The sequence below is a fragment of the Sparus aurata genome, chromosome 19 (genome assembly GCF_900880675.1).
Source record: "Sparus aurata chromosome 19, fSpaAur1.1, whole genome shotgun sequence".
In the NCBI taxonomy this organism is placed as follows: domain Eukaryota; kingdom Metazoa; phylum Chordata; class Actinopteri; order Spariformes; family Sparidae; genus Sparus; species Sparus aurata.
In genome coordinates this window covers 14,817,323-14,828,230 of record NC_044205.1, presented here as the reverse complement: position 1 = coordinate 14,828,230, position 10,908 = coordinate 14,817,323, and the positions used below count along the sequence as shown (strand labels likewise).

The following is a 10,908-nucleotide window of genomic DNA, read 5'->3' as shown; positions in this document are numbered from 1 at the left end:
TGTTAAATTCCCAGCGTTTCATAAAGTTTAATGGAACTATTCACACTAGAAATAAGAACAATCCAGTCATTGTGTGCAACGCTGGCAGAGCTTTTTATGAGTAATGTTAAACTATTTTTCACAGGGAGTTCTTAAACATCACTGCCAGTTGGCTGCAAGAGAAAGCATATTTACTACAAATGATATCCAGAAAGTTCTAATTTGTATATCACTTCTAGCTGAGTTTATTGGCTATAACAGAGCTGATTTGAACTCTTTTTTTAACGATGCTAAAGCTCGGCAAAAGTGTCTCAAATCACTTCTTTCTTATCATCTATGTGGTGTCTTTTTACGCGCAACACTTTAAAGAAATGTGCGCTCTTACCAAACAGCTGTTTTGATAGTCCAGGCATGCAAGAGTATTTGTGAAGGAGGCGGGAGAAGGGGGAGAGGTGTTAAAAAGAACCCTATTATGTAGCCACTCTCCCTTTTCTTCTCTCCTCACCTCCCCCTCCTCCATCCGCACGTGCCAGTTGTGTAACGGCACTGATTTGCATGCCGGTGGGTGAGGGCCAAAGAGTTTTTGTAATGCACAGGCGAGCGGTAGGAGGGAAAGGGAGGAGGAGACAGGAGGAGGAGGAGGATGGGGAGCAGGACTCTGCAGGATATAAGAAGCCTCCACTGGCCTCTTCCTCCTCACCTCGTCCTGATCCTTCACTTCACTGCAGGAGAAGCCCCAGATAACAGCGAAGCCATGAGGAACACACTGCTGAGCATGCTGGCCACCCTGATGTGCACCCTGGCTGCCTGCATCGATGTTACGCCTATGAGCGGCTTCGACCTGGAAAAGGTAAGAGAGAATCCTTAAACTGCAAGAAATTTGGAAAAACACAGGAAAAAAAGCACTGACAAGTTCTTTGTATTGAACTCAGTGGTTGATGCATGTGCTGCTGATTAGATAGCTTCTCACCCTTTGTTTCCAATTTTCTGTCTCTCTTTCAGGCAGCAGGCAAGTGGTACATGGTCGGCTTTGCCACCAACGCTCAGTGGTTTGTGAACCACAAGGCAGGCATGAAGACAGGCACAGCCATGTTGGTGCCAACTGCTGGAGGAGACCTTGACCTCTCTTATGCCAACCTGAAGTGAGTGACTAATATGCCAAACTAGTTCAAATATCCTGAAGATTCTCATGTAGGAAAAAAAAAATTATGAATAACACTGATCTGGTTTTCTTTTAGTTCTGATGGTACCTGCTGGAGAATGACCCATCTTGCAAAGAAAACCGAGACTCCAGGACGCTTCACCTTCCGCAGCCAGGGTGAGTAGAGCACAAACACAAGCATTAACAAAATATGCGCAATGTAAACGCGGAGGTTCAACAGCCTGACTTTTGTATTTCTACTTTCCTCAGTCTGGAACAATGAGAACGACATGCGCATTGTTGATATTGTGTACGATGACTATGCCCTGGTCCACACAATCAAGACAAAGGACGGAGTGTCTGAGGTCCTCAACAAGCTTTACAGTAAGTCTGCGATCAGTCACACCACAGCAGCTGGTGTTGTGTGTCCCTGTGGGGGGGGGGGGGGCACTTTGTGTTGAATTGGTGGATTCAGGATTGAGTTTAAGCATCCCATTCTGTGTTTGCAGGTCGCACTCTTGAGGTCAATCCTGCCATACAGCTGAAGTTCAGACAGTTCTCACTGGAGACCGGCATCCTCGCCGACAACATTGTCTTCCTGCCTCAGAATGGTATGTCATAAATAGTGCTATGCGTGCATTTGAGCGGTTTCTGTAAACAGCTCAGACCCTTGCTCACTGACCTCTTCCATATGTGTTATTACAGCTGAGTGTCCTGAGGTCTGAGGTGTCCCCTGCTATTCTTCATCTCCTGCTCTCTGAGGTCGCAGGCTTTCATCTCAGAAGAGTCGTGTGCCCCCCCCCCCCACCGTGGTGTCTGTCTGCTGCATCACAAAGTTGCACCTGAGACAATGAAACTCAAGCGTTTTGCTCCGATCCCTGCTGCTTACCAAAGACCATCCCTGATCCCAATTCAGACCTCATTCTCTACAACTCACGCATTAACTGTGTGTCATCAGAGCGGAAGAACAAAGGGCTGGTCGTAAGACAAAGGGAAGGAATGGAGGAGACTGTGAAAGTTGTCAGTTTACTTGTTTGTTTTTTTTACAAGCGTGACTTTTTTAACTGCTGATTGTCTTTTTTAAGTGTTTGATCTTTTGTTGAAATAAGCCAATAAAATAATAAATACACATTTAATGTTCTGTGATTCCTTCTTGGCAGAGAAGATGCAGTTTTTAAAACTGCTTAAAACCATAAATCATGTTACATACATATTACCATATGTCCCCTACTGGTAATCAGCAGAGAAAAAAAAACCCAGATCCCCAGAAATACTAAAGGCCATTAGCATAGTGCATAGTGTTTGTTAGGAAGTTCTTTCAAATATTGCGAAAAGAAGCGTCTGTAAAACTGTGTTTACTTTTTTTGAGCGTCACAACCCCGAAGAAATGACTTGTTTGACTTACTTGGTGTGGCTTGGTCAGCTGAAGATCTGGGTATTTCATATCCAGGAAGTTGAGCTTTTTTGTCTTCAAAACCATAACACCACTGAGCAGCTTTCAAAGGAATGAACGCAGTGTCCAGATGTATAATGTCCTTGGTTTAAAGCCAGATTAGTCTGTGGTGCATTATGCATAATGGGTAATGTAGGTGATAGTTTTGACAAAGAATAGGACTATTAAGAATATTTGCAGTAAAAATAAAAAAATATATATGTATAAAAGGTGCCACTTTTACAAGGATGCAATGCTAATGCAAACACACACACACACACACGCACACACAGTTGAGCTCTGAGCAGTGGTCAAGGTTTGAAATCTCATTGGTTGTGAATGCAGGAGGCAGCAAAGTAGAGAAATCTCCCCTTAAAATCACCTCCAAATTGAATAAAATCAGGTAAGACTTTCATACTGATGTCTTACTCCATCACAGGCACACATTTGGTTATATTTCACTGCAGCAATTTGGAGAAATCTCACCTCATAATCACCTTCAAACGAATAAATTTGACCTTAAGTCAAATCAATTCCTTTACAGGTTAGGTCATCATCTTCTCCCTGATGCCTTACTGCCTTACCCTATCACAGGTACACATTTGGTTACATTTCACTGCAGCAATGTTGATGATGAACCTGCTGATGTGGTGTAATCCTGTTGTATACACTGGCCCTTACAGTAGGAATAAATACATTTGTATTTAATAGCACTGAATGCTGTTTTTCCATGTCTGAAAGAAGTTACACTATGTGACCACAAGGGGACAGTCTATCACCTGTCTCTGACAAACCCTCACATTTTATTGAACTGCCCATCATAAGCCAATGTCAATAACATCACGTGACAATAGCAAAGTAAGACGCTAAAGCCTGCACACACAAAATGAGTGTAACTTTTAAATGTGTTGAAAATGAGCTGCCTCTAAAATCCTCATAAGGACAAGAGATAGCTAGATAGATACACTGGATATACATTAGATAAAATTACAAAAAACGATTGTAATTTCTCTCAGAATGTGATGTATTGAGTGAGGACAGATAGGTTCAGACAGTTAATCACCAGTAAGACAATTTGTGTAGTCATATGCATTCCCTCTTCACATTTTTCAACTTTTGTTTAATAGATTTCAGGCCTGCAAACTCAACTGGGATGAAAATGTGCATAGGCCAGCGTTCGCTTTGACACCCACCGCTGTCAGTGTGGTTGTAGTAGCCGGGCCGGACAAAGTGAACAGATTCATTACAAAAAATGAGGTCGAGCAGGGGCTTTTCTTTAGTTCAGTCTGTCAGCTGAGCCAGAGTGAGGGCCACCACCAATGAATCTTCAGGGCATCACATCTGATGATGCTTTTGTGGCTTTGTGATTTATTGGTAACACCTAACCATAACAAGCATTAATAAATTGTACATTTATGGTTCATTAAATTGAGAGTAAGAGTAACTTCGCCATTGAAAAAAAAGAAATGCTCTCTAAAACATTTATTAAGCAATTGTAAAGGTTTATAAAACATTTGATGCAACTTTATATTGGCCCTCGAAATGATGTTTAAAGATATAATTATCAACCATTTAAAAAGTTTATCTTTTAAAATTAACATAAGTTGCAAAATTACAATTAACAGTTGCTTAATAAACAGCATTTCAGTGTTTGTTAACAGTTTTTATTAACTATATATTTACCATTTATCAATGGTGTCTATTACAGTAGTAATGGTTTTGACTCATCTTTTAAAATAAATGATTTACTGCATTCGTAAGATTCTTAATTATGTTTTTAGTCTATGTCAGTTTCACTACATTAAAGGCTGACATGTACAGCAGCTGTAGGTCATGAGTCAAATTGAAAGGCATGTTATGATTATTACTGTACGCAGTATAAGGCTCCAGATGTCCTATGAATGTCGTTTGATACGTGTCAAAGAGATGCACAGAATAACACTGAGATCAAAGATCAAACACTCTTTATTGAACTCAACAGAACTGAAAGAAAAACATATGAGTTATGGTTTTGTCTGTTGGAGCTGATAATCCGTTACCATCGTCGCTACGCTCTAACCACGTGTCAAGAATGTGTGTGCGTGTTTATGTATAGTCCGAGTAATATAATTATTCAAAAAAAAGAAAGGAAAGTCACTCGCTTGCCTTCATGGATGTGATGTGTGGACTGAAAAAGTCTTCTTTGAGGCCGCAGAAGAAGGCAGGCTGAGTTCACCAGCTGTCCTAATGTCTTCGATGAAGTGATCTATAGTTAGCACTCAACCACGAGGTGACGAGGATGTACAAAATCATTCATGAAACAGGGCGACATGGCAGCAGTTTCACCAGACAGACACACGGTAAAGCAAATTCACAACAAAATAACAAAGTTGGCAGCTGGTTTCCACTGGAGCACGCCGTTCTGTAAATGCTACGGTAAGGTAAACATATCCAACAATGGCAGGAAAAATAACACGGTTAGAAAATATACATTGTACATGTTTTGAACGTATGTAGGACAACAGTGGCACTGTAAGAGTGAAGCTCAATTCGGTGTTGACAAAGCAGCCTCCTCATCCTGAACACTTGTTCTTGAACGAACAACCTTGACTTATGCTCTATCCGGGCATGCATGTTTTGCGTGTGTATGTGCATCACAGAGCGTAGGTGTTAACGCCTGTTGTACCGTATAGGGTGCAGCTCTCCTGCACGTCAGTGTAGCTGATCCTTCTGCATAAGAACACACAGAGCTTTGTTTAAACAAAAAAGTCTGACTGTTTTTTGGATTTAAGAGAATTTTGCTGGATTTTTTAATCCGAGCATTCTGAATTCATGTCTGACTGAGAGCCATTGGTAAGTGAAAACAGCACCACTTAAATCAAGAAGAACAAAAACGCCTGAAAACTCTAATTAATGAGAATTCATGCAGCAGCAGTCACGTATTTGTAGTGAGCTTGTGTTAAGCAGTCAGGGCCAAGGTGACATCATGGCTCGACACCTTGAAGGCACACAATGGATTAGTTAGCCAATTATCATCTTAACTCACGGATCTTGAACAAATATTAGGTGTTAACAATTTTATCTGTTAAATTCTGCTAACCAACTGAATACATGGAGTTTAGCACATCAACACAGCTCATCAAGTGTCAGGAAAGTAGTCTGCTCTCATCTGTGTGACTTTCCAAAGTCGGAAAGACTTTTCTGTCTTTTCTGGCCATCTGTCTGTGCAGTAAAACAAATCCTATTCATCTGACCTTCACATATATGCGCAGGTGCATTCACGCACTGTAAACCCACTACCCAACGTCGGTCTAAGATGTAATGTCAAACTGAAAATCTAACTCTCAACGTAACAAATATCTGAATTCATTGGTAAATGACGTAAGACTCAAGTGTTTGGCAAAGAAAGACACCGACTACTCAAGTCTGAATGAGTAAAGGCTCCCAGTTTCATCCATTCCAGATTAAAAGAAAGCTGCCGTGCTGAGCTGAACCAACAATGGAGTGTCATGATTTCCCATCATGCTGTGAGAAACCCCTCGCTGCCCTTCCTTAGAAAGGAATGTCCCATACAATCGAATGTCATAAGATTCAAACATAAAAACTCTATATTTCATACATATATAATGTAATGGACAGACATATGATATCACTGTTATATAGATCTTCATCAGTGTTTATGTATCGGACTCTGGATAAATCTTTGAAAAGAAAAAAAAAAACCCACAAAATTTTGTATTTACAAAGTGATTTTTTTGGCATCCACATTCACCTCTATATTACCACAGGGTACTGTTGGTGGCATGTCGATATGTCGAGCGTTGAAAGACTGGTGCAACCACAGCCTGATAAATGATGGGGAAAAAAAGGGTTTGGCATGTTGATTTGATCATTTTTGATATAAGATTCTTTGTTAAAAAATAAAATTAAAATGCAACAGAGACTGGCATAAATCTGTGCTATCACACGACCCAGTAAGTATAATTATTTGTCATATACAGTATTCAAAGGACTCCTGAAAACTCCCAAGCACAATACAAAGAAGGACAAGCCGGTTAGTATATACATGTACAGTCTCTTACTGCTGTGCTCTGCTGCATAACTGTCCCTCTTCTCTTTCTAATACTCTGGATATATAAAAAAAAACAAAAACCAACAAACAAACAAAAAGATTTCTGTACACGTCTTCCCCACGTCCCCGCCCTCTCTCGGAGATTATTGTCCTATTGAATGGCCGTTCATTCATTTCTCGCGTGATTCGTCACTGAATTAAACCGCCTCCATCACTGTGGTAACTGGTGGTCTGACGAATCACTTCCTCTCTAAAAGTCCCATAATCGGCTGTTAGATGAACCACTCCTTCTTTGATTCGTCGATGGTCTCTGGGTTGTCCGTGCCGATGATGGCCGTGTCCGCGGATTCGCCGGCAGACTCCCCGCTGCCCTTGGCCTCGTTGGTGTGGTAGGTGCCTTTGTGACGGAACATGTAGCGGATGAGGAACACCAGAGTACATAAGATGGTGAAGATCACCACTGCGATGATACCTGCAGAGGACACGGACATCGAGTTATTGGGCATTTTCAATCACAGCGGCTACTTTTCAGCTCACTAACTTTGAAACGAGGTTTCAGGGTAGAGCTGAAACATTTGCTCGGTTTACTTATCATTTCATTGACAGAAAATACATCTGATCAGTCATCTGAGGCATTTTATAAAGAAAAATGCCAAACAGCCTCTTGTTCCATCATCTCAAATGGGATAATCTATTGAATGTCTCTGGTAATTAATTATGAGCATTTTCACTGCTGCTTTCACAGTTGCAGCCCTAAAAGACGGAACAGGTCGATTGCTAATGACTACCAAAACAACATATGTTATCTTTGGAGAGTAGGCCTCCCAGCGACAGACAGAGCGGAGCTTCGATGTCACATCATTACTGTTGTGTTTGCTTGGATTTAAGGCACCCGACTACTTGGTTAGGTCTCAGAATCAGATCAGATCATGGTTTGGGTTAAAATAAGCACGCTAGTCAAAATAAGAAATGTTTTTGACTTACATTGAAGATTTGCTTTAATCATAATCATTTTAGACCCACTGTAGTGTATGGCCGTGTCTGTATCTGTAACCTTGTTAAGGTTTTCAGTCTTTAAATAGTGGTGTTTCACAAGGAAGTCTGGCCTCCTCTCACAATGACTGATTGATGATTCTTTTAACAATCTACGTTAGAAGACATTTATTTTTCTGTGGTATGACATTATAGAGAAGGTCTAATACTTTTTACATTGCTTTACAACAACTCAGGACTACAAACATCTTAAATTACGTATCAGCACTAAACTAATCAGTGGTTTCTTCTGATGTCATCTTTGAGCGTGTAATATAAATTCACCTCTCGACACCTCAAATCTATACCTACCTCCAATGATGGCTGAGTCTCTGTTGACTCCATCAGGTATCACTCTCTCCTCATTGAACGGGAATTCTGCATCTGAGTACAGCAAGAAGGAAGAAATGTTAAAACCAAATATTCACACATAAATAGACTAAAAGAATGTCTAACGTGTTTTTCATTCATGCTAGAAAAATAACTAACATGAACACTAGCTACACTAGAGTAATTTGTGCAAATGGAAATACTGAAGGGATGGGTTTCAAGGTCAGTGAAATACACACAGCCACAGTACTGCTCGCAGCAACACAAAAATAAAGGTCGAAAAGTCACGTTGAATAAATGCAGGCATTACTCGTGCTGAATTATAACTAGAAAGTTTTGATTTTCAACATATAAGCAAAAAGAGAAAACACTTCATCATAGTAATAATCTAATAGCTCTGATTCACCCTTAATGGATAAGAGTGCGGGGCGAGTGAGTGAAGAGAGATGAGCAGAGTAGATAGTAACATCAGAACTAAGAAATTGTTGTTATCTCCAATAACAGTTTTTTTAATTTCACCATTTTGTCCTTACAGAAACGCAAGTGTAAAAGCATAGATAGAGCAGCAGACACGCATAATCAAACATTTTCAGCATGCAACAACCTGCAAACACGAGTACACTCCCACAAATGGCTTAACCCTGGAATGAGCTGTCAGCTATTTCTGCTGCTGACTGCATCGTTCTCCACAGAGCATGAGTAAGAAGGAGAAGAGGAGGCTGATGAAGGAAAAGGGGGAGAAAACGGAAGGTGACAGTGGAGAAGAAAGAGCAATCAGACTTATTATGGCATGTCAGCAGCTTGGGCGTGCTTGGCTAAAATGTCAAGAACTCATCATGTCTCAAAAGATGAGAGACTAGGACAGAGAGAGCAGAGAGGAGAGGACCCGTCAAGTGCAAACTTAAAATAAACAGAAAGTTCAATCAATGAGAAGACAATGATCATCGAGGGAGGACTGGATGAATTATAGATTAGATCTATCTATAGAAAATGTAAAGCAGAGTAAATACTGATCCTTCCTGTGATAGGATGGTGGAAAGCTGACTGGGAGTTTGGACCTGGAGCCCAGGTCAATGTATGTGATCGATCTCTGATAGTGCTCAGAGGATAATGTTCCCAAAGGCACTGTTGGAAGTGAGGCTGAGGAAAACAGTGGCATACACACTCTGAAATACTACACACTAGTGCAGTATTTGAGCATGTACGTGTATTTACCATGTAAGCCTACATGTCCCAGACAGAGGGAGAGTATGCAGGTATGAAAGGGATCAATTACTGAGGTTGTATGAGCACACAAGCTTCTTTATGTCACCATTCCCAAGACAGAACTACAATTCATTTGCAATTGTCTGGTGTGTGATGTTAAAGTAGGAAGCCACTACTCATCATTTCTTAGGGATATTCTGGTTAATCCTCACCTGTCTTGTCCAGACGCCAGGGATCTGTTGCAGCAGACATTGGTGGGATGGTTAGAGGTGACGCCCCACAGTTGGACTCCACCAGTTTGCCCTGGTAAGACACCGGCAAGGCGGCTTCAGGTTGTCTGTCCGGCTGAGCGGCGGTCGGCGTAGCCTGGGCCTGCGCGGCGGTTCTCAGTGCGGACTTGAGGGGGGCGACTCCGTTGAACTGTACCCGCGAGAGACAGCCGACGAAGCCTGGGGTGTTGTAGCGTTCGATGAGGACCGGGTCTATGTGTCCAGTTTCTGCACAGAGTTTAAAAGAAGCTGGGAATCACTGGAGTGCTTAATTTGATATTGGAAGCGAGGACAAGCAAGCACTGACCACAGCAGTTTTTAAAGAGAAAGCGTCAGCACTGACTATCCAAAAAACACCCCAAAAAATTCCACGCACACTCTCCATGAACACATACTCACAAACTGAGCTTCTTAGACACAAATACTGCTGACGTACAGATGCAGTAAACCATTAACTCTGCAAGTCCAAAACACTCGGTGAGAATATGACTGCAGATAAATTAGGAGGGAAGAGAGACGGGGATGATCTGGAGAAGGAGGAGGAGGAGGAGGAGGAGGAGGAGGAGGAGGAACATACACTGACCTCTAATGTCAAATTAGAGGATGAATAATGAATTAAAAATCCCTCCGCCCCCCACTCTTCTTTGTCATGTTTCCTATTACCTTAGTAGCAAAATTTTTTTATTTTTTAGTATCATTCTAAAGCAAAACAAGATATTTGTTTAATAATTTGACAACGGAAACATGTTGTCATTGCTGTGTCCACACAAGGTTTGTTCTCATCTCCATCTGTCCGCCCTGTACAAATATCTTGGTAATGTTTGCACTGCTCAAACGCAGACGGATGCTCGTATGTTCTCAACCATCATTTCTCCCCGGGTGTAACCTATTGTTCTAATACCATTATGAAGTGGTGGAAATAGAGAAAGAGCTGTGTTTGTTCAAATAAGAAATGTTGCGCCTTCATTTTCCTCAGATTTCACTTTTAGGTTTGCCACCTGAGCTTGACTTAAGTGTGGACTTTAAAGAGCTTATATAGGCTGTTTGTATGTTACACAAAGCATATTTTCCAGAGTTGGCAGCTATGGATTTTCACTAACTGTTGTTGTTCACTCAGAGCGAATTTGGCCAAAGGGGAATTCATTAAAAAAAATATCTTAAGTGTTAACACAATCATTCAGTGTATTGGAACACTACCTGACTTATGTGAGCTCACATTAACGGTCACATCACTCATCCAAAATGCTGCTCGTTGCTGCTTTGAATCATTCAAACGCTTCCTTACATCTAATAAATAAACTGAATAAATACAGTTAAATGATGATTCCTGTTGGATATTTACACACACACACACACACACTGCTAAAAAACAAACCATCCTCAGACACGCCCTGTTTCAGCACAAAACCTGGACTGATTTCAAAAACAGTCTTCAACTCTTTCTGCAGGGCTGCAAAATATCTTATTC

General features: G+C 41.1%; 2 protein-coding genes across 2 annotated transcripts in view; one reads left to right on the top strand and one right to left on the bottom strand.

The window, feature by feature from the left end:
* Window positions 1-607: 607 nt before the first annotated feature.
* On the top strand, window positions 608-2,251 carry ptgdsb.1 (prostaglandin D2 synthase b, tandem duplicate 1). The gene is made up of 6 exons (XM_030398644.1): window positions 608-829; window positions 982-1,121; window positions 1,218-1,297; window positions 1,391-1,504; window positions 1,630-1,731; window positions 1,826-2,251. The coding sequence occupies exons 1-6, from the start codon at window positions 623-625 to the stop codon at window positions 1,843-1,845; spliced, it is 663 nt and encodes a 220-aa protein (XP_030254504.1). The 5' UTR covers window positions 608-622; the 3' UTR covers window positions 1,846-2,251.
* Window positions 2,252-4,499: 2,248 nt separating this feature from the next.
* The window catches only part of cntnap2a (contactin associated protein 2a), a 328,136-nt gene continuing 321,727 nt past the window's right edge, over window positions 4,500-10,908 (bottom strand). Inside the window, exons 24-26 of the mRNA XM_030397660.1 lie at window positions 9,384-9,668; window positions 7,948-8,019; window positions 4,500-7,075 (exon numbers count right to left, since the gene is read on the bottom strand). Of these exons, the coding sequence (XP_030253520.1) occupies window positions 6,876-7,075; window positions 7,948-8,019; window positions 9,384-9,668 (557 nt within the window). The 3' untranslated portion in view covers window positions 4,500-6,875. The remainder of the gene's footprint in view (window positions 7,076-7,947; window positions 8,020-9,383; window positions 9,669-10,908) is intronic.